This window comes from Larimichthys crocea, unplaced genomic scaffold (assembly GCF_000972845.2).
Source record: "Larimichthys crocea isolate SSNF unplaced genomic scaffold, L_crocea_2.0 scaffold533, whole genome shotgun sequence".
NCBI lineage: Eukaryota > Metazoa > Chordata > Actinopteri > Sciaenidae > Larimichthys > Larimichthys crocea.
This window is the reverse complement of record NW_020856972.1, coordinates 70042-96349: the sequence shown is the minus strand read 5'-3', so window position 1 is coordinate 96349 and position 26308 is coordinate 70042. Positions and strand designations below refer to the sequence as shown.

At 41.2% G+C, this 26308-nt stretch overlaps 4 protein-coding genes and 1 non-coding gene across 6 annotated transcripts in view; 1 reads left to right on the top strand and 4 right to left on the bottom strand.

The window, feature by feature from the left end:
* Positions 1-1564, bottom strand: part of ap1s1 (adaptor related protein complex 1 subunit sigma 1) — a 34986-nt gene extending 33422 nt beyond the window's left edge. Inside the window, exons 1-2 of one of the 2 annotated variants that reach the window (XM_027276729.1) lie at positions 1345-1564; positions 934-1020 (exon numbers count right to left, since the gene is read on the bottom strand). In XM_027276729.1, the coding sequence (XP_027132530.1) occupies positions 934-1020; positions 1345-1347 (90 nt within the window). In that variant the 5' untranslated portion in view covers positions 1348-1564. The remainder of the gene's footprint in view (positions 1-933; positions 1021-1344) is intronic. The other variant, XM_019267634.2, reaches the window with a different exon arrangement.
* Positions 1565-2436: 872 nt separating this feature from the next.
* On the bottom strand, positions 2437-7475 carry serpine1 (serpin peptidase inhibitor, clade E (nexin, plasminogen activator inhibitor type 1), member 1). Its single transcript, XM_010755411.3, has 9 exons — positions 7347-7475; positions 5600-5838; positions 5228-5452; positions 4913-5107; positions 4623-4821; positions 4393-4493; positions 4120-4206; positions 3050-3133; positions 2437-2962 (listed from the first exon to the last, which is right to left on the bottom strand). Exons 2-9 carry the CDS (start codon positions 5835-5837, stop codon positions 2916-2918), a joined length of 1176 nt encoding a protein of 391 aa, XP_010753713.1. The 5' UTR covers position 5838; positions 7347-7475; the 3' UTR covers positions 2437-2915.
* Positions 7476-19125: 11650 nt separating this feature from the next.
* trnat-agu (transfer RNA threonine (anticodon AGU)) lies at positions 19126-19199 on the top strand. The gene has a single exon. It is a non-coding gene; the product is annotated as a tRNA-Thr (tRNA).
* Positions 19200-20541: 1342 nt separating this feature from the next.
* On the bottom strand, positions 20542-21661 carry LOC113745219 (leucine-rich repeat extensin-like protein 5). The gene is made up of 3 exons (XM_027276725.1): positions 21501-21661; positions 21026-21332; positions 20542-20937 (listed from the first exon to the last, which is right to left on the bottom strand). Exons 1-3 carry the CDS (start codon positions 21626-21628, stop codon positions 20542-20544), a joined length of 831 nt encoding a protein of 276 aa, XP_027132526.1. The 5' UTR covers positions 21629-21661.
* Positions 21647-24901, bottom strand: LOC113745221 (uncharacterized). The gene is made up of 9 exons (XM_027276728.1): positions 24671-24901; positions 24387-24566; positions 24051-24264; positions 23268-23849; positions 22894-23106; positions 22445-22710; positions 22107-22273; positions 21915-22017; positions 21647-21747 (listed from the first exon to the last, which is right to left on the bottom strand). Exons 1-9 carry the CDS (start codon positions 24899-24901, stop codon positions 21709-21711), a joined length of 1995 nt encoding a protein of 664 aa, XP_027132529.1. The 3' UTR covers positions 21647-21708.
* Between the last annotated feature and the right edge of the window lie 1407 nt (positions 24902-26308).

The following is a 26308-nucleotide window of genomic DNA, read 5'->3' as shown; positions in this document are numbered from 1 at the left end:
TGCTGTTTTCAGTATGGACTGTAATAAGGTTTGTTACATGGCCGTACATTATAGTATAGTATAACAGCAGGTAAACATGCCGGGGTGAACAGGGTGGAGATTGTCCACTAGTTCATCGTTCACAGATCGTCTCGTACTGACTGTAGATCTGATTGTTTTTTTAAAATAACTTTAGATACAATCTAATGTGTAATTAATGAAGATCCTACCATTTTAAAATGTGGTATTGAAAAAGTATCTGATATATCAAACATGACCAATAATGCTATTCCAGCCTCTGGCTTCCATCCCAAAGGTGTTGGGTCGGGTGGAGGTCAGGGCTCTGTGCGGGACAGTCAAGTTCTTCCAAAGCAAACTGAGGAAAACATTTCTTTATGGAGATGTTTCCAGTTGTTGGCCAATTTCGATGAATGTGAAAGCATTAGACAGTTCTATATTCCTGCACACATGACATGAATTCATGGTGGCTGCAGTTAAAAAACAGTGTGCTTTCATTTCAGACTATTTTTAGAACCAATCACACTACACGATCACAATCTGATCAAAGAATGCAGCTTCCCGTTCATCAGGTCCTCCAGCGGTTCACACTGCCTTCCTTTTTTCACTGATTTACTTCACATTCATATAGATATGACTGACATACAGTCAGTAGCTGGCTCAGACATGAAAGATGAAACAATAAGCTACCTGTCTGAGGTGTGAGCACTCATCAGTCTGTTGGTCCTTTTAACACAGCTGTGTTTTTGTTAAACATCAAATATTATACAGAGTGTTAACATCTGTAAATGATTCAATATGTCTTAACTTAGTCATAGAACATAGAGCTGTTAGTGTGGTCCATTTACACACACTCTGTGAGGTCATACTTTTAGGTTTGGATTAAATATGTTAAATTCAAAATCATCAGATAGTTGTATGAAATAATAAGTGTACCCTGAAGCTGTGGGTCAGGGGTCCGTTATTAAGAGGCAGCTGACAGCTGTCACCGGACCCGGAGCTCCACTCCGCACCTGCAACGCTCTGCTCGGTAATAAGTCAGACATGAACGTCACACACACACACACACACACACACACACACACACACACACAGAACATCAGTGGGTGTCATTCGGACACGGCTAACATTCCACGGACCACACGCTGCCGTGAAGCCCCACAGTGTGACACACACACAGCTCATGCTGGTGTTCGGCCTCTTAGCTTGTAGGCTAAGCTGGCAGCAACCAGGTGGAGGAGGAGGTGGCGCAGCTGGACACTTCCTGAAAGCGTACACCTTGCTAGCATTAGCCTAGCACCTAGCTCCTGTCTTTTTCTTTAAGCGGAACAAGAGGCGGGAACTCACCATGTCGTTCGATTCTTTGAAGCTACTGCGACGTTACAAACGAAGTCTACTGCCCGGTCCAACGTAAGCGAACACACCCCGGCTAACATTGACAGTCCATGTCTGAGTCCGGTACCGTACACTGAAACTACACTAACCGAGTCACCGCTACACTGACTGCTACCGCCTCTGCCGAGCATGCGCATTGCAAGTGGAAAATGTGCAGCTCTGAGTTTCGCCTCCCAGGTGTTCCACCTGACCTGTGTCTGTTTGATATGTCTGAGTTACACTTTAATTACAGTCTATGACATGAATTGATCATTATTAAGGACTCCCCTCGGTGCAGAGAGAGGAGACTCATTCTGTAGCAGTTGACCTGATGGATGCATAATTGCACTCTTTCCATTTAAGTTTTTCACAATACACATTTGCACAAGAGTCCATTTGTATATTTTTCATATGTATATTTTTAGAGGTAGATCCATATGTTCTTCCTCCTTAGAGTTTATTCTATTTTTATTGTTGCAACCAATTTCGTTTTTACCTCATGCCTGTATATAGTTTGTGCCTGTTCTGTGTTGTTTTCAGTTCAAATCGAGTTAATCTCCCTCCAGAGTCTGGTCATATGGATATGAAAATAATGCTTCACTCTAGAGGTCTATTCTCAGTGTACGCGACATGGTGGTTTGAGGTCACAACTTGTGTAACTTGCTTATTGAACTAAAACTGGCTTCCCAAGTTGGGATGTCACAAAATATGTTCAGATTTAAGATGAGCAAAATATGAGAAGCATTCCTCCTTCAGCAGATGAACTGTCAAACATGCACCATCCTGCTCTCTGTGAAGGTCAAACATCCAGCGGAGGGGACCCCAACTTTGATGTTTGTATATAATCTTATTATTTCATGTTGAGATCATACAGGTCATGCCTTTTTCATAATACTTACTTCATACACAGTACAAAGATTGTACTTTCAGATATACTAAATGATCAGGCCTTAGTGTGTCTAACACATGACCAGATCATGTTTGTCTGATTTTGGCTTTTTGGACACCAGAGGTCAGTGTTGACCATGTGCAAAACTCAGCACAACGACATCCCAGAGACTATAGCTTTGTAAAAACATAGTATTTTAATAAATATAAATACTCCAAAATACAAATGTAACTTGGTAACAATATAGCAATAACAAAAATAGACAATTAACACGGTAACATGGGTAAAAAATACATCTCTTCTGTGCAATACATCTCTTGGTATCAGACGACAGTAACTACTTATGTACTTAAATTTCCTTCATCATTCTGTCTTATCAACCACAAACATTCAGACAAATAAATTAACAGCAAACATATACGCAACTCTTTTCAAAGTCTTATCTCAGTTGATCATGTTTCTGATGCCTGTCATGTTAAATCTGTGTGTTGCTTTGCCCCAGTCTCTGTGTATTAAAGTACATTATAAGTAAAATTTTCAGTGAATTAGTCTAGAGAGTCAAAAGAAGTCCTATGAAGTCTGTAGGTGTGGTGTATGGTCATCGTGAGCAGCAGTAGTCAGACACAGTGGAATGAAGGCAAGTCTTCAGAGCGGGTTATTGTTGTTGAGGCTGGTTGAACTGACCCATGAACAGAACAGCATCTGAACACAAGAGGGAAAACATTAGACATCACACTCTCTACTGGACTGCTCAGCTGCATGGTATTGTTGACTATTGTGGAGTGTTACCTGTGTGTTTGTGCTGGATGAGGAAAAGGAAGGGTCTGTCCAGAGTAATCTGTTCCACTGCCATACGAGAAAACATCACGGCAGCTAACGGAGGAAGGGATTTAAACACAGGTCAATGTCTGTGAGATACCAAACAGTACTCCTAAAATCCACCAGGCTCTCACTCTCTCTATACAGTATGTGCCATATATGCATAATATGACCTAAAATAATACAAGTCTTAGACTATGTTTAACACAGGTCCTTTACAAGTCACAAATTAGTAATTATCACCAATTCTTTCATGTGATGGCATATATTCTCTCACCAATTTACTCCAACCAGTTACCATTCATTTAAAACTAAATTTGATATTTGCTGATTTTAAGCCACTAATTCATGACGAAAAAAATATTGTCATAGTTTTGAGTTTGTTTGTGTTTCCTGTTTTGTTTTGTAGTTACAGTTACTATTTAGTTCCTGTGTTTCCTTGTCTGTCCGTTCATGGTTTCATGTTGTTTCTTGGTTCCTCTGTGTTCTCTCGGTTTCTGATTCCTGTGGATTATTTTGCCTGTTGGTGTTTTTGCATGGTTTTCCAGCCGCTTTTCAGTTAGTCTGTTTTTGTGTCCTTCGGTTTGTATCCTTTTCCTTGTTTGTTTGTGTTTTAGTTCTCACCGTTTGGCTTAAATTATCATTAAAGAGCACTTGTTTAATTCCCTGCCTTAGGGTCCATTCCTGTACCTCCCCACTTCCCCTGTGATAATTATGAGGAAAGACCGGTAGTAGCCGACTAACTGTGATTCAGCATTAGTCATGTCATTAGTATTTTGTGTTGTATGTGTTTCAGTTTTCATTTTTTAAATATTTATATATTTTTTTTTTTTTTTGAGGAGGTGCTGGCTTTGACTACAGCTTTACTTAAATGATCATTCTAGTTTATCAGAACTTTGTGAATGTGATACTTTTGTATTTTTAATATAAATGAATGACTTAAAAAAAAATTCATTAATGAGACATGATGCATAGATCATAGAGAGATTGTAATCCCTCTACATTAGTCAGGAAACAGTTTCGTGTGTGTATTGACCTACCTGTTGCTGCTGCTCCCTTGGTTCCTTGCTCATTCACCTCGATCTTCACTTTCTGCAGAACTCTGGACACACACAGCCTCTCATCAGCTGGAGGACAGAGACACACAAAGATTAGATGCAGAGTTCATCTGAATGCACTGTGCTTATTGTGGTTTTTCACATGGTCATTTGCAAATGCAGATATTAAAATAAGAACACACAGAAACAATTAGAGAATTATGAATTAAATATGAATGAATTATGAATTGATCTCCCTGTAGTGGGTTAACTTACTGGTAATGCGTGTGAAGTCAGCAGTAGCCAGGTTGAACATGTCTCCCAGACCCATGTTGAGCAGGGTAGTCTTAAAATCAACCTCAGAGTTCAGAGTAAACCTGCAAACACACACAAATTCTCATTTTTCATCCTGGTGACTTAAGGCTAGAAGCCATGTAATCACAATTGACAATAAAAAATGATTTAACATAAACTATCTATATACTGTCTGAGCCTCTCTCACTTACCTGGGCATGGCCAGCTGTCTCTTAACATTCCTCATCTGTGATCTCCACTGCCGAATCTTCTGGCTGTTCAAATCCACAGAGAGCATGTTCAGTGACACTTCAGGCTCAATGGGTGACACCAGGAGCATGCTCAGCGAGTCACCCTCGTACGGGACCTCAATGACATCATAATCCACCCCATCAGCGGTCACAAACTCGCCTGAGGATTGAGGACAAGGAGATGAATGTATCTGTCATCTTTGGAGTGTGGTATCAAACTTAAGTCCACTGAGTCAGTGTGCTGAACCTACCATAGTTGAAGCGGTTGGTGAGTCTCATCATGTGCACAGGCACGGTGCTTCCATTGGCACAGCGGAACATCCTCTCCTGTGTCAGTTTGGGGTCAAAGGGAACCTTCCAGAGACCCTGGAAGTGGAGAGCATTCAGGAGGACCAGGCGCGTCTCATCAGTCAGAGATCCAGATGCCAAGAACTCAGGGATGGCACCTAGAGAAGAAAATACAACAAAGATGTCATAAAGGATTTAAGGGATGGAAGCAAAGACAGCAGACAAGTCCTTTGGAGAATCCTGCAGATGACATGCTGCTAGCAGGGTGCTGTGTGTACCTCCAGTGTGGTCTGAGACCCATGAGTTGATGATGTTAACTGCCTGCTCTGGCTTGGTAAAGTCGACCTGGTGAGGCTGGGACTGGAAGGCCTTGGCCAGGGCTCGGCGGTATCCCTTCTCCAGGCTCATTTTTCTCTCCACCATAACACCACTGGCTGTCTCCACCCCCTCCTCGATAGACACATCCCGCTGCAGGAGACGCTGCTGTCGGGACATCCCACGCTCTGCAGGAGAGGCAAGATGGGTGTTTGTTTTATGGCTTCACCAATATACACCAGTATACTGTTCCAGGTGACCAAATTCATAGATTTATTTATCAAGTTTTTATTGTTTTTCTGTGTACTGTTATTGTTTGATCTATGTAAACTCACCTTGCAGAGAAAAGCCCATAGCAGTAGTTAACGCCCTGCGAGTGTTTCCAGCAGCACCGAGCTGAGCCATCACCAGGACAGAGGCCATGCCATATGGTGACAAGACCACGTTCTTGTCCACAGAGTTCTGGGCCAGCTGTGAGAAGACTTTCAGGCCAAAGTCAGTCTGTTTATCCGTCAGGGATCCCAGCCCCACTCTGCTCAGAGTCAGCAACAGGAAAATGTACACGCAAAGCATCCTGGGAAAGAGAGAAAGCAATAGCTTTAAGCTTGAGTGTGGTTGTTTTAAATAAAGATCCAGTGTGCAGCTGGTGCACACACAGTGGGAACAGTGGGGAGAACTCAACAATATTTTATGACTTTCAGAAAAGTAGTAAATGATTGAAACTGTTGAGTTCCAAGCGCAGCTACATTGTAGTACATGTACATGTGTCACTGGCGTCTATGCATTCACGTCAGTGTGTTAACAGGAAACTCTGACATTGGTTTTCCACTGCAGACCTCAATAGTGTATCATGTAGGTACAGCAGCAGCATAGACCTTTTACTGGTCACTGGTCAGCACAGTCATTTCAGCCTCTGCTTACATAAGCAATCACTACCTGCTCTCAATAAACATGCTTCACTAATCACTACAGACAGCACACAGCTTCACTTCTTAGCAGTTTGCATTAGTCCAAACCACTGGACACCACTGGAAAGGCTCAATATTACAGTGTAGGCCTTGTGTGATACTGGTACTGTGGTACTGTTAAATCTTATCTAGTATTTAATGACTAAATCTAGTTAAATCTAAAGCAGTAGCACCAGCAATGGGTGACAAAGGGGGGCCCACAACCACCATAATACAAGTCTTACTAAGTGTACCAATGTGTATTTACACATATCAGATAATTACATAATATGATATGGCGCTATAGAAATAAAATTGAATTGAATTGAATGAATTAATCACATTAATCTGTAAAATTAGAAACCAAAGTGTAAAGCATATCAGTACATAATTTCTTAACTCTCACATTGACATACTGGCAATTTTCAACTAGTCTAAACTCAACCAGTCACAGCAGATGGCCGTCCGCCATGAGCTCAGTTTCTTTTTCATACCTCTCACACACTCTCTTAATGCTGTAATCCATATTATATATCTATATATATATATATATATATATATATATATATATATATATATATTATATATTACATATATGTATATGTACATAATTTAGCCTCTCTTTACACAACTCTGACTTCTGTGTTTTATCATGTTAATTCAACAAAAAATCACTTAATAAAACTGCCTGGTTGACAGTTGACTAGACTTCACACCACTGCTCCTAAATCTGGTATGAAATGAATTTAAAAAAAAAAAGAACTGCAGTGCCACAGCAAACACTGAAAACATGTCCTCAGTCTGGCTTCAGGGAATCTGAGACATAAATCTTAAATCCTGCCTACAAGCATTGAATGCCTCTGTTCCTATTTGGCACGATCTGAATGTTACAATGAAATACAATATACAGATATTTAAAATAGGACGTATGTAGAAGTATGTTGTTTATTATGTTGTGTACTATAACACATTATGATAAAATATAACACATTAAGATATTCTGAGCAAACTGTTGCTTTAAATTGAAACATTTTGTATGATAATACCTAAAAATGTATTAAGGTGCCAGTATTTTTGATATAATTCTAATTCAAATTTTTAAAGCTGTAAAAATGTAGCCCAATGGAGTTCTTACCTTCTGGTTGAAATGTGTCTGATGTAGGACACTGTGTCTCAGTTGTTTGAGCTTCAGCCTCCTTTCACTGCTGCTCCTTGAATGTGAAGGTCTGAATGAGTTCCTTTCTTTTTATAGTGTGGAGCTGCATGCTCTGAAGCTCCGCCCCCACCTACACACAAGCACACACACAGAAGTTATTAGAGACGATGATGTCATCTAACACTGTCTGGACAGGCTTCCTTTTCATGGATTCACACATACACACTCCCTCCCTCTCACTCTTCAACGTCTGTTTCTTTTGCCTAAAGCATGACAGAGCATATGGAAAGTCACTTGCACACACAGGCACACACATGCTAGAGTCATGTGTGTGTGTGTGTGTGTGTGTGTGTGTGTCTGTGTGTGTCATATTTTTTCTACATGACCTGGCATGACGAGATAATAAGTGTAATCCTTTGTGGTTTTTTGTCATAATAATTAAAATATAATAATATAAGTATTTTGGAATTTTAGAATAAGATTAAGTTTGCCTAAATATTTTTTAACTACATACAAATACTTAAAGGACAACAGAAATGTGGATTTCCCCATTCACTATAACTGATTTTGAGAAACCATTCATACATACATACATACATTTCAGAGTATGCTATTTGTTTGAAATACCATACTTTTAAATGGGGTCAACTTTCAAGTCAACATTGATGAGGTTTCAATACGTACAACTGAATGCCAAACTCCATCCTTGATGAAGCTCATGTGATATAAAGGTCATAAAGCTCTGGAACATCTTACTAAATGGATCTCGGGGTGAGATTTTTGCTAGAAAATCATTTGAAAATCATTAGCTTCTTTTCTTACTTTCTTTAGCTGTAGTCAGTTAACTCCCTCAGTGATGAAATTCATCATGACTGATTTATATTTAGACTAATCTAAGTCTAAAACTAGTTCTTAAAAGGTATCGGGATACACTGCACAATCTCATCTTTATGTATTTTATTATTGTATTTAATTTCATCTATGGGGGGCTGAACATTTTGGACTGCTATAGTCCTGGCATCTGACCCACCTGACCAACCTGACCCTTTGTTCAGTGCCACTCTTAGGCCAAAATGGCAGGTTGCCAGGAAATGTACTGAATACACTAACAGGAGCTTATCTTTCACTCAGTCACTCCCATGACTCTCAATTTTTTTTTTTTTGGGGGGGGGGGGGCCACCTCAAAACACCAAATTTGGTCGTGTCTTACAGCATTTTTTGTCCCACTACTCACCAAGCATCTGGTAGACAGGACAGAGAAGGAGAATCATCTAACTTTTTCCAGTGAACGAGGCCTCTGGCAGAACCACAAAAATCTTAACTGAAGCCACTTTTTCTCTTAAAAGCTAAAAAGAAAAGCCAACAACAGCTTTGTGGATGTGACATGACTGGTTGGATGGAGCAATGATGGAGAGAGTTCATTTGGTCTCCACTTAGCAAACATGATTTTTTTTTCTTTCACTTTGTGTTCCATCAAACTGTTCTAATGTCATACTTTAAAATGCATCAAAATACAAAAATAAACACAGCAGTCAGTGACCTGCAACGCGTCACCCTCACACTTCAAGTATTGTTATGTAAAGAATTATTGTCCTGGTAGTAAAGTGGTGTGAGGGCTTTAAGCTAGGCTTCAAACCCACTGATTGTTGGGTCATGTCACTGTGTCTTTATTAAGTGATTCCAATTGACTTTGTTGTTGTAAAAAGTCAGTTGAGTTATTTGGTGGCTTCCAGTTTACAACACTAAAGAAATACCCTTATATGAATTCATTAACACAGAAATTCTGGAAATTTCAGAAATTCTCTTCATCAATGCATTTTATTGATACATTTATTTTCAACAATAATTAATAATATTTTTTCCTCATTATGTTCATAGAAAATAGAATTGGAGATTGCTGTTGAAATTTAATGCATTTATACTTAATTTCTAGGAGACAGGGTTGGACAAGATTTAGGACCGAGACGTCCCTGATCTCACTGTGTCTTTTATCTTCCTTCATGCCAAGACGACTGTGTCTTTGGGGAATATTTATAGGCGCTTTTACATTGTTGTGTTCTTTGTACTTGCCTTGTTTCTTAAACTCTAATGGTTTTTGTTCTGTGTCTCTGCGGTTGTGTTTGAGTGTAGCTCCACTTTAATTGCATTGTTAAATCACATAATACAACTATTTTATTATGAAGCTTAAGAAGCTGCAGTTACCACTAATAACTCAAAAATGTGAGTGCGTGAACAAACACAACCACACAAATGAGAGAGTAATGGCTGTCAGTGACAGGTCAGTGACCTCATGACTTATTTATGAAGGCTTTGTTTCACCACTGCCGTTGCTACACGTCATCCTGTTGTTTGTTTACACAATGTTGCCTAAAATATACAGATGCATCAACACATCTTCTACTGTTGACTGGGCATGGCCCCCACAGCCCCTGAGGATCTGATACATTCCACATAAGGTTGTGAATGGAAATTTGGCTCGTACCACCCACCCAGTTCTCTGTGAGAGCTTCAGGAACATGGGAATCATGGGGGAATGGGAAAAACGTCTACACACATATGTTGTCAAGACAAAAAAGTGAGCAGTGAGCATGTGGTTTTCTGTAAATAAGAGACGAGGGAATTCCCTGTTTCACAAGTTGATTTTTTGACCTTGCGGTTTGGACATGAGGGCGGTTTAAATTTTTGTTCTTAGTCAAATTTCCAAATAGGATACATCTGAAGAAACACACTGAAACATGAAAAATGAAAGAAAAGAATCATGTGTCTCATTAGACTAGTCTAAACTGGTTTAATTTGTATCAGCAATAAAATATTGTGTGGCTGCAATCTCTTCATGCTAACTATGCAGGTCTATGGTTCTTGCAGACCACATGACAAACAGCGAGTCTGCTGGAGTGACTGCAGCCGGGTGGTTTGACTCAGTTGCCCAGTCAATTTCTGAAGAAAAAAAAAGAGAAACAGTTAGAAATGTATTCATAATTTAAAGAAAATGAATTAGTCATACTTATGATTGTCAAGAACTGCTGATACTGAAGAAAGGTAAGCAGAAGCATCAAATATCGATGATATTGTTCTTTTGTGTGTGGGCCAGCCAACCATTTCAGTCTGCTGACATTCAGAACACTCACAGAAACAGAAAATATGCCCAGACCAGTCTGAACTGGATGAATTTAGCTTTAACAGCAAATACTTGTACTTGTACTGAATTTACTATAGGTCACTGATATGACAAAGAAACATCAGACCACATGACTAATACAGAGAGTTACAGACTCAGTACCAGACATCTGATGGAGATCACCTCATCAGACATTTCAAGATTTTGTAAGACCACTATTGAACGTCACCTCAGATAGTCGAAGACATCCAGAGCAGGTTCCATATTGAGATGTCTTCATAAGGCCACATTAAAAGACTGTTTGTCACAAAGGTTCAGCACTTGCTCAGAAGAGGGTCACAAGTTTAAATGTCTTTCAGGACTACTTTTGCAAGACAGTGGCTGTTTGTCACATAGTCTGCTCAAGACCCCTTTCTAACAACATGACAGACACTTCAGCATTAAGCTCCCATACTGTGTGAGAGTACGTCTTACATGCTTGTGCAGCCAGTACAATAGAACTTTTAAGACGCCAAATTTGTGAGGCAGAATTTGGGGTAATGTGTGAAAAATGATGCAGCACAGCACAGCACCCATTCAGTTTCTTGAGTTTCATACTATAGTGTATAAAACTATAGAGTGCCCACTGACCTTTAGTAGTGGTCTTGGATGGATTTGATTGTCATCCATTTTATCGTTCGTTGACATTCAAACGTGGTCGTTTCAGGTGCTCTCACACGTCATTTGGTCTCTCTTTTATCTCGTTTGCCATTTTAATTCAGTTAGTCCAGGCTGGAGTGAAAGCTCTTGTTTGAATTCAGATATGGACTGGGCCAAAGGTCACAGTCCTCTTACAAATGATTTGATGCAATTAGTTTGTGACGTGACATAGACCACAGCATTGATTGTTTGAATGTCTGAACGTGACATACAGTGCGTTTGAGTTTCAGAAAAGCTCTGGAGGCCTTGTAAAGGGGCAGAAACTAAGGTTTAATTGGTAATTAGGGTCAGAGTGGATAGTTGGTTCAACAAATGCTGATTTCTTACTAATAGTCATTGTTTATTTATTGTATTGTTTCTTTTAACCATGACCGCAAAGGTTTGTTCAAACTCAAAACTATGCTTTTTCCCAAACAAAGTCGAGTTCAAATCATTGTTGTAATGATTCTTTTTGAAGGCATCAGATCAGAAAATACTATTATAGGCCATTTTAAAAGCACAAAGAAAAGACATTTCATTTGGTTTGCATGCTTTGGTTTTCTTTTTTTTGATTAAAAATTATAGAACACAAAATATTGACTATTACTTGAATCAGTGTCCTTTGGATTTGAATCTACAGTAAGTGTAGAAGATGTGTTATGGAATTTTCTATCCTTAGGTCACACATGGTCACGTGTGGGCCTTGAGGTCCTCGGCAGTATTAATTGTTTATCTTTGACTAAGTGTCACCATATCTCAACACTGTGGTGGCCAGGGTCGAAGAGACCTGTTGCTGCCTTCCTAGACATAATAGATAGCTTGTTGTTGACGTTCCAATCTGCGTAAACAGACATCTGTGTCTCCAGACTAGAATATGCTGACAATAACACCTCCAAGAGTAAAGACATTCTCTTTGACTAATTCTGGGCATATAGTATTTGGGGTGTGATCTTTGGATTTAAAGTCTATCCACCATCACGAGTTCTTCAGAATGTGAGACCGACTCAAGCACTTTGGAGTACTTTGAGAGTGTCTCTAGTTCTCCTTGATCAAGCGTCAATAAATAATACAGCATAAGACATCAGAGGCTCCTGAACACTTTCTGAACTCCTGACCTCACCATTGACCTTTGACTTCAGAAATTTCTCCACAACAATGACGTTTTCCTTTGCAAAGTGCTAGTTGGTGCCAAAGAAGTGTTTGTGCAATTCTGAAGCAACTGTAGATCTCCTCTGATGCACAAGGATGGACAAACAGGAAAAGCCTTGCTTTTGTCAAGTTTTGTCATGTCACATCAGACGACAGCCGATGCTTCGTAGGGTTGAAAACAGGAAGTGAATCAAGGGGCTGAGGTAGTCACAGTTCCTGCTGTGTACAAGGGAGTTCCAGTTCATCATAATCTCAATGTTTATTTGGCTACATACTTTGTTTCACACTACCATTCACTTTTCTTCAAAATATGCTGTGCAATGTTTCCACCCAGTGTTCACGTTAAGATTTCTGCTGCTGAAGAGATGTCCAACAACGGTCAGATCAGAAAGGAGTGAGCCACATATGGTTATATAACTGCTACATTTATACAGATAGACACAGAGTGCACTTCAAAATTGTCACATTTACTCAAACCATTCAAACCATTTTAACATCTCAGAGGGCTGGGAATCCAAACATGAGCAGTTATGATATTATTAGTGTTGTACTATCCAGTTTTACATGGATCCTCCACAGAAAGGCTGGTCAGTCATTGGGCCGGTTCATGATTCAAACATAATCCCACTCTTGAAAAACTATAGTCCAGTTAACCGTCAGGCTAGCTTGGAAATCTGTGAATCCCTGAATGTGTGTCATGCATGTTCCTGTCCAGCAAGGGCTTAAATTCAACATCAAGTGGACATAAATCACATTTTTCTAATATAACATGATATTAGTTTCAGTAATGCCATTCAGCAACACAAGACAGAGGACATAATTTGTGCTTGAAGATAAGGACTGATATCACTATAAATGTAGTTCATCATGAAAATGGACTCCAAACAAACAGAGTCACTGTGAAAAGAATTCCAAGACAATGGAGAAAGGGAAGTAAAAGTGGGGGATACGTTGTTGATGACAAGTCATACACGAAGAGAAAGGATGCTGCTGTAATTGCTAAATGCACCGTCTCACACCAAAAGAATTCAATGAAAGGACATACTCATTCTTGATAAGCAGCAGACGATTTCCATGACCAAGAATGACCTGAATTTACTGGAGCATTATTCATATTGCTGAGTAAACCTCAACAGCCCGCTGTGTTGCAAGATTTTCCAACAGGAACTTTTTTTGATTGTAGTATATTATTTATAGTATGTATATCCTGTATAGTCAAATATTTATTATGCATATATTATACATGATATACCATATCATATCATGTCATATCATATCTTGTGTCTATCTATCTATCTATCTATCTATCTATCTATCTATCTATCTATTTAATCTGTCTGTCTGTCTGTCTATCTATATGCATATTCTGCAAGTAAAGTATTGACATTACTGACATCACAGTTCAACAGTTTGTTTTGCTATTTATGGGCAGACAACTACTCGAAGAAAAGACAAACTACTATTAAATCTTGTGTTATAGAAACCATAGCACCAAATCCGAACAAAAGTTATCTCATGACACTTTCCATATAGAGCTGGTATAGTCTGTACTCTTTATAATAAAAATAATATATTTATAAATTTACAGTAAGACCCAACAATTCCACCATGAGAAGCACTTGGCAACAGCGGCAAGGTGCAGCCAGCCATTTTTTAACTGTATGCTGAATGTTTCTTTACAGATTTTGCACTCCAATTTGTATTTGTAAGAAATATTTTAGCAGTATTAATGAGGTTTGGACACAGCTCCTCCCTTTTAGTACACACAGTATTTTGAGCTCTTGAACACATGCTCAAACCTGCAGATTCCCACAGGTATGTTTCAGGTATTGGCAAGAATCTCTGTGAAATAGCAAGGTCTCAATATCTAGTCTCATTAACTGTAAACAGTATTTCAGTTATATATTGTTGCTTAGCTCTTTGAAAAGACAAACACATTGTGAGTTACGGCTTCAGCAGAATGCTGATCAGTTAGTCAGAATAAACAGTGAATCTACCCGGGGTGACACAAAAACAGACACTAGACAAAACAGAAACAAGAGCACCACTTCACCGCTGATAAATCATTGTGTCACTGTTCAACTTTATATGTGGAGACTGCTGATGGCACAACTCATTCACCCAAGGTGTGTTATTGTGCCTTCACAATATTTATTCTTACATAATCTTGACATTGCTCTGAGCAGAATCAGAAACAGGATGTACAGAATGGTATCTGATGGTGAACCACAAATAAAAGTTAAAAAGGAAAGGTGTGGAAAAGTACTGCCACTGCCTGTGTTAACTTGTATGTGGTTACAGTGAGTAAGTGGGTGAGGTTATGGTAACCAGACCGATGGACAGACATACGATTGGTACGCTGCATTCATGATTACACATGACACATGACACAAACAGCTCACATACTGTAACTGCTCTCCAACACTAGAACATACACAAATCCAGACAAGCACTGCAGCGATTTCACAGATAACACACAAAGGAATCATGGCATCTTGGTACCGGTCTTGGCCGAGATCTTGCCTAGATCCACTCTGTTTCCCTCGATGGCCTGATGTATTCACAAAACAGCATCCACAGACAGAAATGTAAATGTACTGCAAACTGGAATTACTGTGTACATTCTGGACCGCACAAACATTTACAGGATGCTTTTCTGAACTCTTTGAGTAGTTGAGTTTTGTTCCTTGGGCTCCTTAGTGTCTTGACCTCTATTCTATCTAAAAACCTGAGGGCCCAACTCATAATTTTCTTATTTAGTCTGTTGCACCACTGTACCTGCATGATTCCCATCAGCCTCAGCTGCACTGTTTGTTGTTACCATGTTGACACAGCCGCAGGCCCCTAGGGAAACTATTCAATTAAGTCATGTTATGCCCATTCAAGTTAGTGGAGAGCTAAACTAGAAGTTAGTGCTGTTGGGAACTGGAACCCATAAGGAATGTGCAGTATGCATTCATCCGGGTAATTTCCTTACAGTATTTAAGGACGGAAGGAGTATTTTTTGGCTCATTGTATCACTGAGCAGCTTTCATAGGAATGAATGGAATGCCACCTTCAACACTGTATCCAGTTCTCCTTAATAAAAGTGCACACAGGTGAGGAGCACATTAGCAGAGCAGTAGCAGCTCAGAGTTTCTATACAGGATGCATTCAGGCAGTGTCCAACATACAGTCACTGTATTTATGTGCATTAAAAGACACAGCTGGATTGGTTGCATTCATCATACTCATTTCTATCATCATGATTCTTCTATAAATGATTTGTTGTGTCTTTTTAGTTGCTGCTGCCTTTATTTGCACAAGTTCTGACATACTTCCACTCTGCCCCTTCCTTCATACCTGCAGGGGAGAGTGACTCACTGTCTCTTTTAACTGATTTCACGCCACCCTTTGACGGCCTGTGAGTCAGTGTTTTTGAGTGTGTGTAGTCGTGCTCCGTCCTCTCCCAGAAGGTTGATAACAATGTCTCGGAAAACAGAAAATATTTGTGTCTGATGAAGAAGACAAAACAAACAGATACAAGAGGGCAGGCTGGAGTCTCGTGCCCTTTAACCCAGTGGGCTGAAGCCATAGCAACAAACTCAAGCTCTGCTCCAGAAATGTAGGAATGGTTTGAAATGGAAACTTGATTTATTCCATCTTTATATGATGATACAAAGCCTAGGAGAGTTAAGACTTGCACACACTTCCCTGCAGTGATTCACTCGTTGTAGCACGATGACAAACATGCCCCTTCAACTTCAATCAGCCTCCCTCTGATGGAGGTTCAGTACGAGTCAAGGCTAGACCCTGAGCACATTCTTCCATTTGCTAAATTCACAGTTGGGTTCAATGAACACTACACACTTTCAGTAAGAGTGGAAAAGTAAGAGAGAGATTTATGACAATAAAAGAAAGAGAAGCACAGACACTCCTAATAAATGGAGTACTTATACAGTTTACACCCATTGGTTGTAGCGTGTGTGTTAAACCAGCCCAGCCCAGCCCAGCCCAGCCCACACCTCCATTATTCAGCTGTACTTGTTTGTCATTCATGACATGGAAAAACTGTACAGTGCACATCAGAGAGTTACATTATCCATAAAATAAGCAGGACTTCTTCTTCTTCGCACTTGGCGGTTGACATGATAGCAAACATGCATTACGTCACCAACTCAAATTTCTTCTGATTTGAATTTGTAGTAACGAGTGATGAAGACTGTTGGGAGAAATGTATCAGAGTAAAAGTACACATTTTATTTAGGAAATTTAGTGGAGTAAAAGAAAGCTATCAGAAATATAAATAACAAAGTAAAGTACAGATATGTGAAAAGTACAGTAACAAAGTATTTGTACTTCATTACATTACAACACTGCACTTTCCCCATTCAGCACTTTTCTTGTGGAGTGCCCTCTGTTACTTTCAAACCACTGACTTTCTCACCACTCCCTGCTTCCTTCCTATTGCATATGAGTAATGTAAAAATAATATGTGAAGCACCTGAAACTAGACCCAGCTGTGCTGCAAATCCAGTCCAACTATCACATGTTATGGGGTGAAAGTATCATGATTGGGTATGAAAGGAGCATCCTCCAAAGGTGTTCACAAACAGGGATTAAATGAGGTCCACTACTCTGTGAAAACTGTGCATGCAAACAGTCCAACAGCTTGAGAAGAGTTTACAGAACTTACTCCTGGGACGTGCTGCTGCATTATAGAGGTTGTAGCATCCAGTCAAATAAATATAAGCCAGGACTGATGATCTGTGTTGTTTATTTCATCTTTGGATAGCTTAGACCAGGCATGTCCAAACTTCTTTTAAAGAGGGCCAGATTTGACAATGTGAAGATGCCCGGGGGCCAATAGTAACATTTAAAAAATGAAAACCAATAAAAGTTACATACAAATGCACAAAGTTTGCATGAAGTTGATACCAATCTCAACCTCATGTTCATTATTTAACATGACTTATTATGAGTGATGCAAAGTCTTCTAACATTAAAGTTTAAAACATATCACTCTTGCTCTTGTCAACAAGATGTCACATCCAGTATGTATTTAAACTCTTTGTTTCCCCTTCCCCAGTGCCAGATTGTCAGTGTACCATGTGTCCTTCTTTCCAGCCTTTCTCTAGTGTGCTTTTTGGTTTTGACCTTTGCCTGTTTTTGGACCCTGCCTTTGCCTTACTCCTTTGGATTGTTTACCTGCCCTACCTGACTGATCTCCCGTGTACCAAACCATGGATTGTAATTATATAAAGACTGGTTACCTCCTGTATCTGCCTCCCGAGTCCTGCAGTTGAGTCCTGTGTCTGTGCCTTGTAACACAAGATCATTCAGAAATTAATATTTTGTGTCACATCACAGGTACATAACACCAGCAGTTGTGTTCTTAGAGGTTGGCATGTCCAAAGTCCCTGGGCTGGACTTTAACCAACTTCAACACATTACATTACATTACATTAATAAAAAAAAAAAAAACTATCAACACTGATTAATATCAATCAATGCAAGAGCTTAAGAGGAATTTAAACACACAGAAGAAGCCATTAAACAAATAAATAAATTAGCTTATAAAGTTAGCAAATTGTTAACTTCAAATTACTTGACACATATCCACAATGAATACACGTTGTGCCACTCTCGAGCTGGAGCTAAACTAAATGATTTCTTTCTCTGTGTGCATTAACGTTTTACCATGACTTTTTTCTATATCCTTCAAAATAAAAGTTTTCTTCTTTTTAAATAATAATAATAATAATAATAATAATAATAACACAAATAAATGTACTGTGAGGTCATTTACAAGAAAAGACAAAGAACACAAGGACAGTATGGAGCTTACTATACATTGTTCAGACTATATCTTGAGTAAAGTCCGTACAATGTATAGAAACCTCCATACTGTCCTAGTTTTTAAAGAATGAGCTACTGTTGTTTATTTGTTATTATGTGGTGTTACTTATCAGTTAATTGCATCTATTTATTTATCTTTTTAAGTGTCTTATGAACCGATCGGTTATTTCTAATTAGAAAGTCTTGGTCAGTATCCACAGCGATCATATTGATGTTTTTTGAGGTAGTACTCTTCTAATGATGAAGTGGGCTCAGGCTGAGTTGCCATGGCTTGGCTTTGTTTTATTCGATCCTTTTACAGTATTAACAGAGAGTGAACACAGTGTTCATTCCAAACAGTTAGTATTCCAAAAATAGAGATTGAATGTGGTAAGAGAGGAGGAAGCTGAGGTGGCCTGGCACTGGGGATGATTAGTAACAGGAAATAACTCATGGAAAATGAAAGTAACATACAGGGGAAAAACATGTTCTAAAATGAGTACATTTTGTTCACATGTAACTTAAAGTAGTCGTGAAAGTCTGAAGATCTTCACAAGTGTGATCATTTAATTAATTTAGATCAGTCAGAGAAAGAGGTTCAGTCTGAAACAGAGGATTTGTTTTTGAGACACTGCTGAGTCTGAATATCCAGCACAAAGTTTATTTGATTGTTTTTCGAGTCTAATAATTTGTTTCCATTTCCAGGGATTGTTAGTCATTTTCTCGCAGTTATGCAACTCTGTGATTAATAACAGATTTTTAAAAGAACATCCCAGGCACTGCTAGATTTATAAGCACATTCTTACAGATAATAAATAACTGACATTACAAACAAAAAAAAATATTTAAAAAAACCGAATAACTATTTCAGCACAACGTATAGATTTAGTTTGATCACTGTCAACAATTTTATCCAAAGAAAAACAAAACACAAATAGTAGAATTCATCGGCATTGATAGATATATAAACAATTATAGTAGCGTTCTCTATCGTATGGCGCCGTGGCTTAGTTGGTTAAAGCGCCTGTCTAGTAAACAGGAGATCCTGGGTTCGAATCCCAGCGGTGCCTTTTGCAGCTGTGGGAAGGTAAGGTTGGGCAGGGACGCAAGTTAGCTGTTTAACATATTGGCGTAATTGTATATAGCGATATTATGAGAATTAGAAACAGGTTAGTTTTTAGTGTAACAACATGTTACAATAGACATTTCTAACAACGCCTTTGTAAAATAGACAGTTTTATGATTCAATATGATATTTACTATAGATTTTAAATAATTTAGCCAGGTTGTTTTCAATACCTCAGGAAAATGTCACTTGATTTCGTGTTCGTATCGACACAAATAAAACGTCTCACAAATATAAATAATGAAAACCGAAAAGACCGCTGCGAGCAGGGTTCGAACTTGCGTGGGAAAATCCCATTGGATTTCAAGTCCAACGCCTTAACCACTCGGCCAAAAATAGGGCAAACGGGACTGCGCGGGTGGGGGAAAGAAGAAAAGAGAGAGGAAGGAGGGGGGGAGAAAATGAGAAAAAATGAGAAAAAAACATACACTATATCAATTTCTTCTCTACTGTCTTATCTTCTCAACAGTATTTACACAAACTGCTGCACTTATTACAAGGTTTATCATCACTTTAATTTTCATGTCTCTTGTGGGATTTGAACCCACGCTGTGGCAATATCCCAATGTACTGCAGCGCTTTGGACATTCCTAAAACCTACTGTAGGTGGCAGCATGCACCAAAACAATGTATTAACTGTATAGCTGTAAATGTAAATAACTCTCCCATCATGTTTCCCCTCCTTTTTTTTGGGTCAAATCTGTGCAGCACAAGTGAATAAAAGAAATTCTGCATTGCATCTGCAAATTGAGCAAAGAAAGTACTTAATAAATCTTTGGTTGAGACAAAGAGTGTTTGGTTTTGTTAATAAATGTAAAATGATTCTGCAAGTAATTCTGGCTTTACTTTTGACAATCACAATGGATGACACTCACTGTCGTCCTGTTTTTCAAGAAGAATTAAATAAAAACGTGAACTGTGGAGGAGCAGGTCCGAACTGTGGAGGAGCAGGAGGAGCTTGTCCGAACTGTGGAGGAGCAGGAGGAGCTGGCCCGAACTGTGGAGGAGCAGGTCCGAACTGTGGAGGAGCAGGAGGACCTGGCCCGAACTGTGGAGGAGCAGGAGGAGTTGGTCCGAACTGTGGAGGAGCAGGTCCGAACTGTGGAGGAGCAGGTCCGAACTGTGGAGGAGCAGGAGGACCTGGCCCGAACTGTGGAGGAGCAGGAGGAGTTGGTCCGAACTGTGGAGGAGCCTCGTCATTTAAAACAAAAACAAAAAAAATGCCAGCATTTGCTGATATTTTGTGCCATAGCTGGCAACAATGTAACAAATAACAACAACAACTGTTATAAACTGTTCTTCCACTGATCCAGGGTCAGTCCTGAGGCTGGACAGTACCACCGCCCCTTCAACTGGGTGTGTCCAGTCCTTTTATTTTTGTCCTGGCCACACTCTTTGCATGTGTAGTGATAATGCTCATTTGCCAGCCTTTTCCGTGGTGGTACGCCCTGAGCTACTTGCTCCTCATCTTCCTGGGCAGATTTTTTCAGTCTCCAGGCACGTTGCCTTGGCTGAGGTGGAAGGCAGGCTTGCTGGTAAGGAGCTTGCTGGAAAGGAAGAGCTGGCCCGAACTGTGGAGGAGCAGGAGGCGCTGGCCCGAACTGTGGAGGAGCTGGCCCGAACTGTGGAGGAGCTGGAGGCGCTGGCCCATACTGTGGAGGAGCAGGAGGCGCTGGCCCGAACTGTGGAGGAGCAGGCCCGAACTGTGGAGGAGCAGGCAGAGCTGGCCCGAACTGTGGAGGAGCAGGCCCGAACTGTGGAGGAGCTGGCCCGAACTGTGGAGGAGCTGGCCAGAACTGTGGAGGAGCTGGCCAGAACTGTGGAGGGAACTGGGGAGGTAAAAATGGTGGATAGGACACAGGCCTGTTCGCCGCCAGAGCCCGCTGGCGGGGAAAAAGCTTCCCCCTCATGGTTCTCAGGCTCCTCAAAGGTCATAACTTCATGTCCATGCTGCACAGGGGCGGCAGGAAGTGCGTTTGCTGCAGGGAGAGATTCCTTGGCCAGGTGCAGCTGTCTGGGGAGTACAGTGCCTTGCAGCAGCATGTCCCTGTCCTTCCTCTTGTCCCTCCTAAGCAGCCTACAAACATTCAACAAACAGTCATTGTTTTACACATGTGAGCCTATCCCCTAAGGTTATTATATATTATATTTTCTAACAAGCATATAGTTGGAGGTTTTTCTTGAGGTTAAATCTTTATATACACTGTCTTGACTGTATGAAAAAGGTAAACGAAATAACACACACCATGAAGAGACAGTTGTGTTGTTTACGGGCACCAAAACCAAGCTGGTCTGGTCCAGGACAGCCCTGCTGTCCTCCAGCAGCTGTCTGATGTGGCTATACACACTAACAATGGACTGAGGGATGGGCATGTTTTTTCCCCTTGTGTCCTTCGGTCTGTTTCGTGCTTGCTCAAACTCTTTTGCAAACACACTCACTGACCCTGTGTACTTCAGGGTCCTGGGCTGCTTGGCCGTGAGTCATGTATAGCCTGTGGGAGAGAAAGATGATATGATTAACAAGGATGTAAAGTCATGAACAATCAAGTGAAAATGTCAATAAAATAATTTGCACTTAATACTTTTCACAATGACGACTGCTGTCTCTTATTCAATGATTTGTACTGAACCAAAATGATAGCAAATTGTGATCGAGCACCTCTCTGCTGCCTGCTGTCCGGGAGCAGAGCCACTTGGCTTCCTGGGTGCACGCCACGGTCCTCCTGACGCACGTCCTTTCTTCTTGGCCTTTCTGGGAGTACCTAAACAGTGAAAAAGACCTTCATATGCTTAATTTGTTACATGGAATGTTTGTTTAATTGTGGTGTACAAAACAATAATTATTTTGTACCTTGAAGGTGCTTTGTCCATGGCATGGAGAGCTGCATACAGGCGAACGATGTCTGCCTCCTCCTTGACTGACAAGGCAGTGATTGTGCAGTTTAAGTCGACCAGGTATGCTGCTAGGACATCAACTGCCTCCCATCCCACAACGCCTCTTGAGTCACTTTGGCTGGTCTGAAAAGTTATAAGTGAGAAAAAGAAAAACCAAGCAAATAAATGTACACTTGTTTCTAATTATGTGAGTAATTCTGATTTTACATTCATTTATCTTATTATAATGTAACAAGATTCACTTCAGTTAAATATTATGTTTTTGAGTAAGGTGTTACAGAAAGTGTTATTGACCTCTGCGACGAGGGGCCCCGGTTCAGTGTCACCTTCCAATGACACCTGGTCTTCCACAGCACTTCCACCGGCCCCAAGCTCAGCTGATTGGCAGAGAGCAGCATCAGGCTCAACAGCCCCAAGATCACCTGGCATGCACACTGTGGCATCTGGCTCATCCTCGTCCTCCTCAAGCACCTGCGTGGGGATTTCAGGCATCTGCTTTGGAGCAAGCAGGTCACCTCTGTTGGTCTGGGCCAATAGATACTCCACAGCAATGCGCTCCCCTGTAGCCAGTATAAACACAAAGATGAAAAAAGGAGATACATACACACACCTATCCATCTCCTGCATGTACAGCACAATCTTCACACCCAAGAAATGCATGTCCTCTGAGTAGGGTGTCTAAGAAAAAGAGGAGGAGGGGATGTAATACTCTGGTCTGCCAGTGTAGCTCTGAGATCTCTTACCAGTAGGTTTTCCAGGTGGGGTGAACTCTGGAACCAGAGCACAACCATGGACCCGCTGGCTCATGTTGTTGAGATGAGACATTAACTGGACATCGAATGTTCTGAGGGTTGATGCCCCTTCAACATCTACTGCCTCCTTAGCCCGGCCCATGTTCCACCTCGACACTCCCTCCAGCATGTACATTTGCATATGTACTGCATTGCAGCGCCAGCCTAAGAAACAAAATACTCAACCATTATTGTAAATTGAATACATATGAATACCAGACAGTGGTAATGGTGTTATTTTGAATAATTACACATTCTCTCTCATAACATAGAAGTGAACATTAAAAAAGAGACATACAATATAGTATGTCTTGATGAAAATGTACCTGGAACGAAAGCACACTGGTGTCGATGAAAACTCTCCAGAGAGGAGGACCCCCTACCACACCTCAGGATGTCCAGCTCTTTGCCGCCCTTCTGGAGAGTCCCCACCTTTGTATAGCGTGCAACACCTGGAGGGTCTTGGAGGCACTCCAGGTGCTTCTGCTGCACCTCCCAAATGTGGCGCATGCTGTTATGGTTGACCAGACGCAGCCCCGTGGTGTCCGTCAGCTCCCACACTGATTCCAACTGCCCTGAAATCATGCTCCGCATTTCCTCCACTTCACGCGTCCTCCTCCTGCAGTGCCTCTTCAGTTCTCCCGGGCTGATGGCGGCCATAAGCTGTTCTTCAGTGGGAGCTTGTCCGCTGTGGCTGATCTTCCATTCCACTCTCTTGGCCTCCTTCAGGCGTTGCACATCTCCTTGGTCCCATTCAAAGACACAAGAGGAAAGCTTGGCGCAAAAGATTCCATAGAGAGGGTGGTGTTCCGTAGTGAGGCCGCAGTTAAAGCGCCTCATGAAATGAAAACTGTCCAAGCGCACTGCAGACCTCCACGGGTGAAAAAGTTTCACCACTGAAGACACACCTGTGGATAAACAACCAGTGATAATTACATAGACCACAACACCTGTGTGTGGTTACACCTTGATTAGGTAAACTCAGGTGCTGCCCAATTGCCAGTACCATCAGTATCAAACATATATTTGATCAAGAATTTTATATATATGTATTTAATGATTATTTTTAATATATATATTTTTTATATATATATTTAATTTTTACCCACCTGACTGACTGCAGCAATCCCGGTCAACATAGATGACTTCAGGTTCAGGTTGGCCCGCATTTCTGTAGCGAGTGACGATGCCTTGGCACAACTCTTCCAACCCTGCACCTTCACCGGTCGTCAGAACAGAGTTCAGAACCTGGCCAAACTCATTGCCGATGTTTGTCATCCATGCAGCACTTTCCCCGATCATGCCAGCCAGCTTCTTGGTGATCTGTAAAACAAACAGTACTTTAAAACTGAAGACATTGCCCCACTAAGAAGTAAACCCATTTCCAGTTTTGTTGTAATTATACATGTTCTGATTTCTATATTTTTTACTGTTGAAACCCTTACCTTCTTTGTTGAATCCATTTTCAGAATTCTACCATAGGTAGAGGTGATCGCTCCCTTCATCTCATCCAGATGGCTGAGGATGTCGTTAGAGTGGACTGTCTCAAACCACTGGGCAAGTGGAAGGGGCCTGAAGGGTGGTGGAGGACTATAAACAGCTGCAGAGGGAATGAAGGTAGCCATCTTCATATGGCGCTCACAGTCCGAGAGGTAGCGGATGGTTTGACGTGCCCACTCCTCGCTGTGCGCTTCCTCTATTGCAGACTGGAGGTAGGAGGAACTGTTACCACTGGCTTCAGGAAAGTGATACACTTCCTGTCCAGAGCCAGCTGTGTTGTGAGGACAGCAGGGAACAGGCTCCTGTGTGCCACATCCAGCTGGGAGAGCATATCCTGGCTCCATGGGCAGACTGGCTGAGAGCACTTGCTGCAACGTGGATAGTCCCCTCCCACTAGGTAGTAGCGGCTATCCACATCAATGACCTCCCTGACCTTTCTGTAGATCCCGGAGCTGTTCATTTTCCGGGAACATTGTGGGCATTTCAGTGGAATCCCCCACATCCTCATTGGTGCCCAGACGAACATCCTCTGCCGGTAGTACCACCCAGGCTCAGGAGGAGATGGTTTAGGCTCCAGTGGTGGGTGAAACCAGCATGCTGCAATTTTTTGTTTAAGCTGGCCCGTAGGCTCATACAGGCACTTCGCAATCCACACCTGATCTGCTTCCTGGATTACTCTGTGGAACTGTTCAGGAAGAAAACCTTTCCAATTAATCGAACATGTTTTGAGTGGAATTGCAGTGTGGTTGGATGGATGGGTGGGTGTGGCAGAGCTACTTGGAGGAGGGAGCAGAGATGTTATTGGCTTTGCTGGTACTGTTGGCTTTTGTAGTGGTGGTGATGGCAAAAGGAATGCCGAATAATGAGCTCTTTGAATATGGTTCAAAAGACCAACAGTACCCTGCACCTTGGCCCCACAGGCGTCACATGTCTCCTCCGTATGGTGGTCAGACAGGTGTTCAGAGAATTTTTCTGCTTCCACAAATTCCTTGCAGTTATAGCACTGTGCCTCCTCTCCTTGTCTCTGCGTGTCCTCGGACAGCCCCTACCTCCGCGCCTCCTCTCCTTGTCTCTCCGTGTCCTCGGACAGCCCCTGCCTCCGTGCCTCCTCTCCTTGTCTCTGCGTCTCCGGACAGCCCCTGCCTCCGTGCCTCCTCTCCTTGTTTCTGCGTCTCCTCGGACAGCCCCTGCCTCCGTGCCTCCTCTCCTTGTCTCTGTGTCTCCTCGAACAGCCCCTACCTCCGTCTCAACCTCTCCTGCCTTACTGGAGCAGGCTCCTGATAACTGATCTGCTGGCTGAGGGGGGGGGGGGGTGGGGTACAAAAAGATTGTTCAATAAATAAATCCACATGATACAGTGACTCATTATGGCTTAGTAAATAATTTTACCTACCTTATGGAATCCACAGGAACAGCGAAGGCTTCTCCCAAACAGATCCTTTGTATTGGTCTGCAGGGGACAAGCATCTATTTTTTCTAAGGCCTTTTTTCCATTTCTTGGCCCCTGGCCGTTTGCCAGTTGAGAAGTGGAATTTGCCCTGGGCATATTTTGTACAGATATCATGCCAATACGTGTCTGGCTTTCCTGTCTTAGTCATCTGCAAACATTAGATATAAAACAGGTTAATGTCAAGCTAGGCTATGTATATGTACAGACAGACAGAGCTGAGGAAAATATAGATATATGAACAGTATGCATGTAGATACATATATGTATGTATGTATGTTTTGCATTATTGTTTTGTTATTGTTGAAGCACTTTCTAATTGTATGTTTTAAGAGGTGCTATATAAATACAGTTATCACCATTATTACAGTGCAGGTATGTACAGTGACGCCATTACTGTAATTTTCGGACTTTTGAGCG

Bases quoted from the DNA above. Each gene is read 5' to 3' on its own strand.
- LOC113745219 (XM_027276725.1), bottom strand. From the start codon at position 21,628: ATGCCCATCCCTCAGTCCATTGTTAGTGTGTATAGCCACATCAGACAG. The intron at 21,333-21,500 runs GTGTGTGTTATT...GAATGTTTGTAG, and splicing joins AACACAACTGTCTCTTCATG to GCTGCTTAGGAGGGACAAGA. The intron at 20,938-21,025 runs GCCAGCTCCTCC...GCTCCTCCACAG, and splicing joins CCAGCTCCTCCACAGTTCGG to TTCGGGCCAGCGCCTCCTGC.
- LOC113745221 (XM_027276728.1), bottom strand. From the start codon at position 24,901: ATGAACAGCTCCGGGATCTACAGAAAGGTCAGGGAGGTCATTGATGTG. The intron at 23,850-24,050 runs GTGGGTAAAAAT...GTTTATCCACAG, and splicing joins GGATTGCTGCAGTCAGTCAG to GTGTGTCTTCAGTGGTGAAA. The intron at 23,107-23,267 runs GTACATTTTCAT...TTTGTTTCTTAG, and splicing joins CCAGTGTGCTTTCGTTCCAG to GCTGGCGCTGCAATGCAGTA.
- serpine1 (XM_010755411.3), bottom strand. From the start codon at position 5,837: ATGCTTTGCGTGTACATTTTCCTGTTGCTGACTCTGAGCAGAGTGGGG. The intron at 4,494-4,622 runs GTAAGTGAGAGA...GTGTGTTTGCAG, and splicing joins AGACAGCTGGCCATGCCCAG to GTTTACTCTGAACTCTGAGG. The intron at 2,963-3,049 runs GTAACACTCCAC...TCTTGTGTTCAG, and splicing joins CATCCAGCACAAACACACAG to ATGCTGTTCTGTTCATGGGT.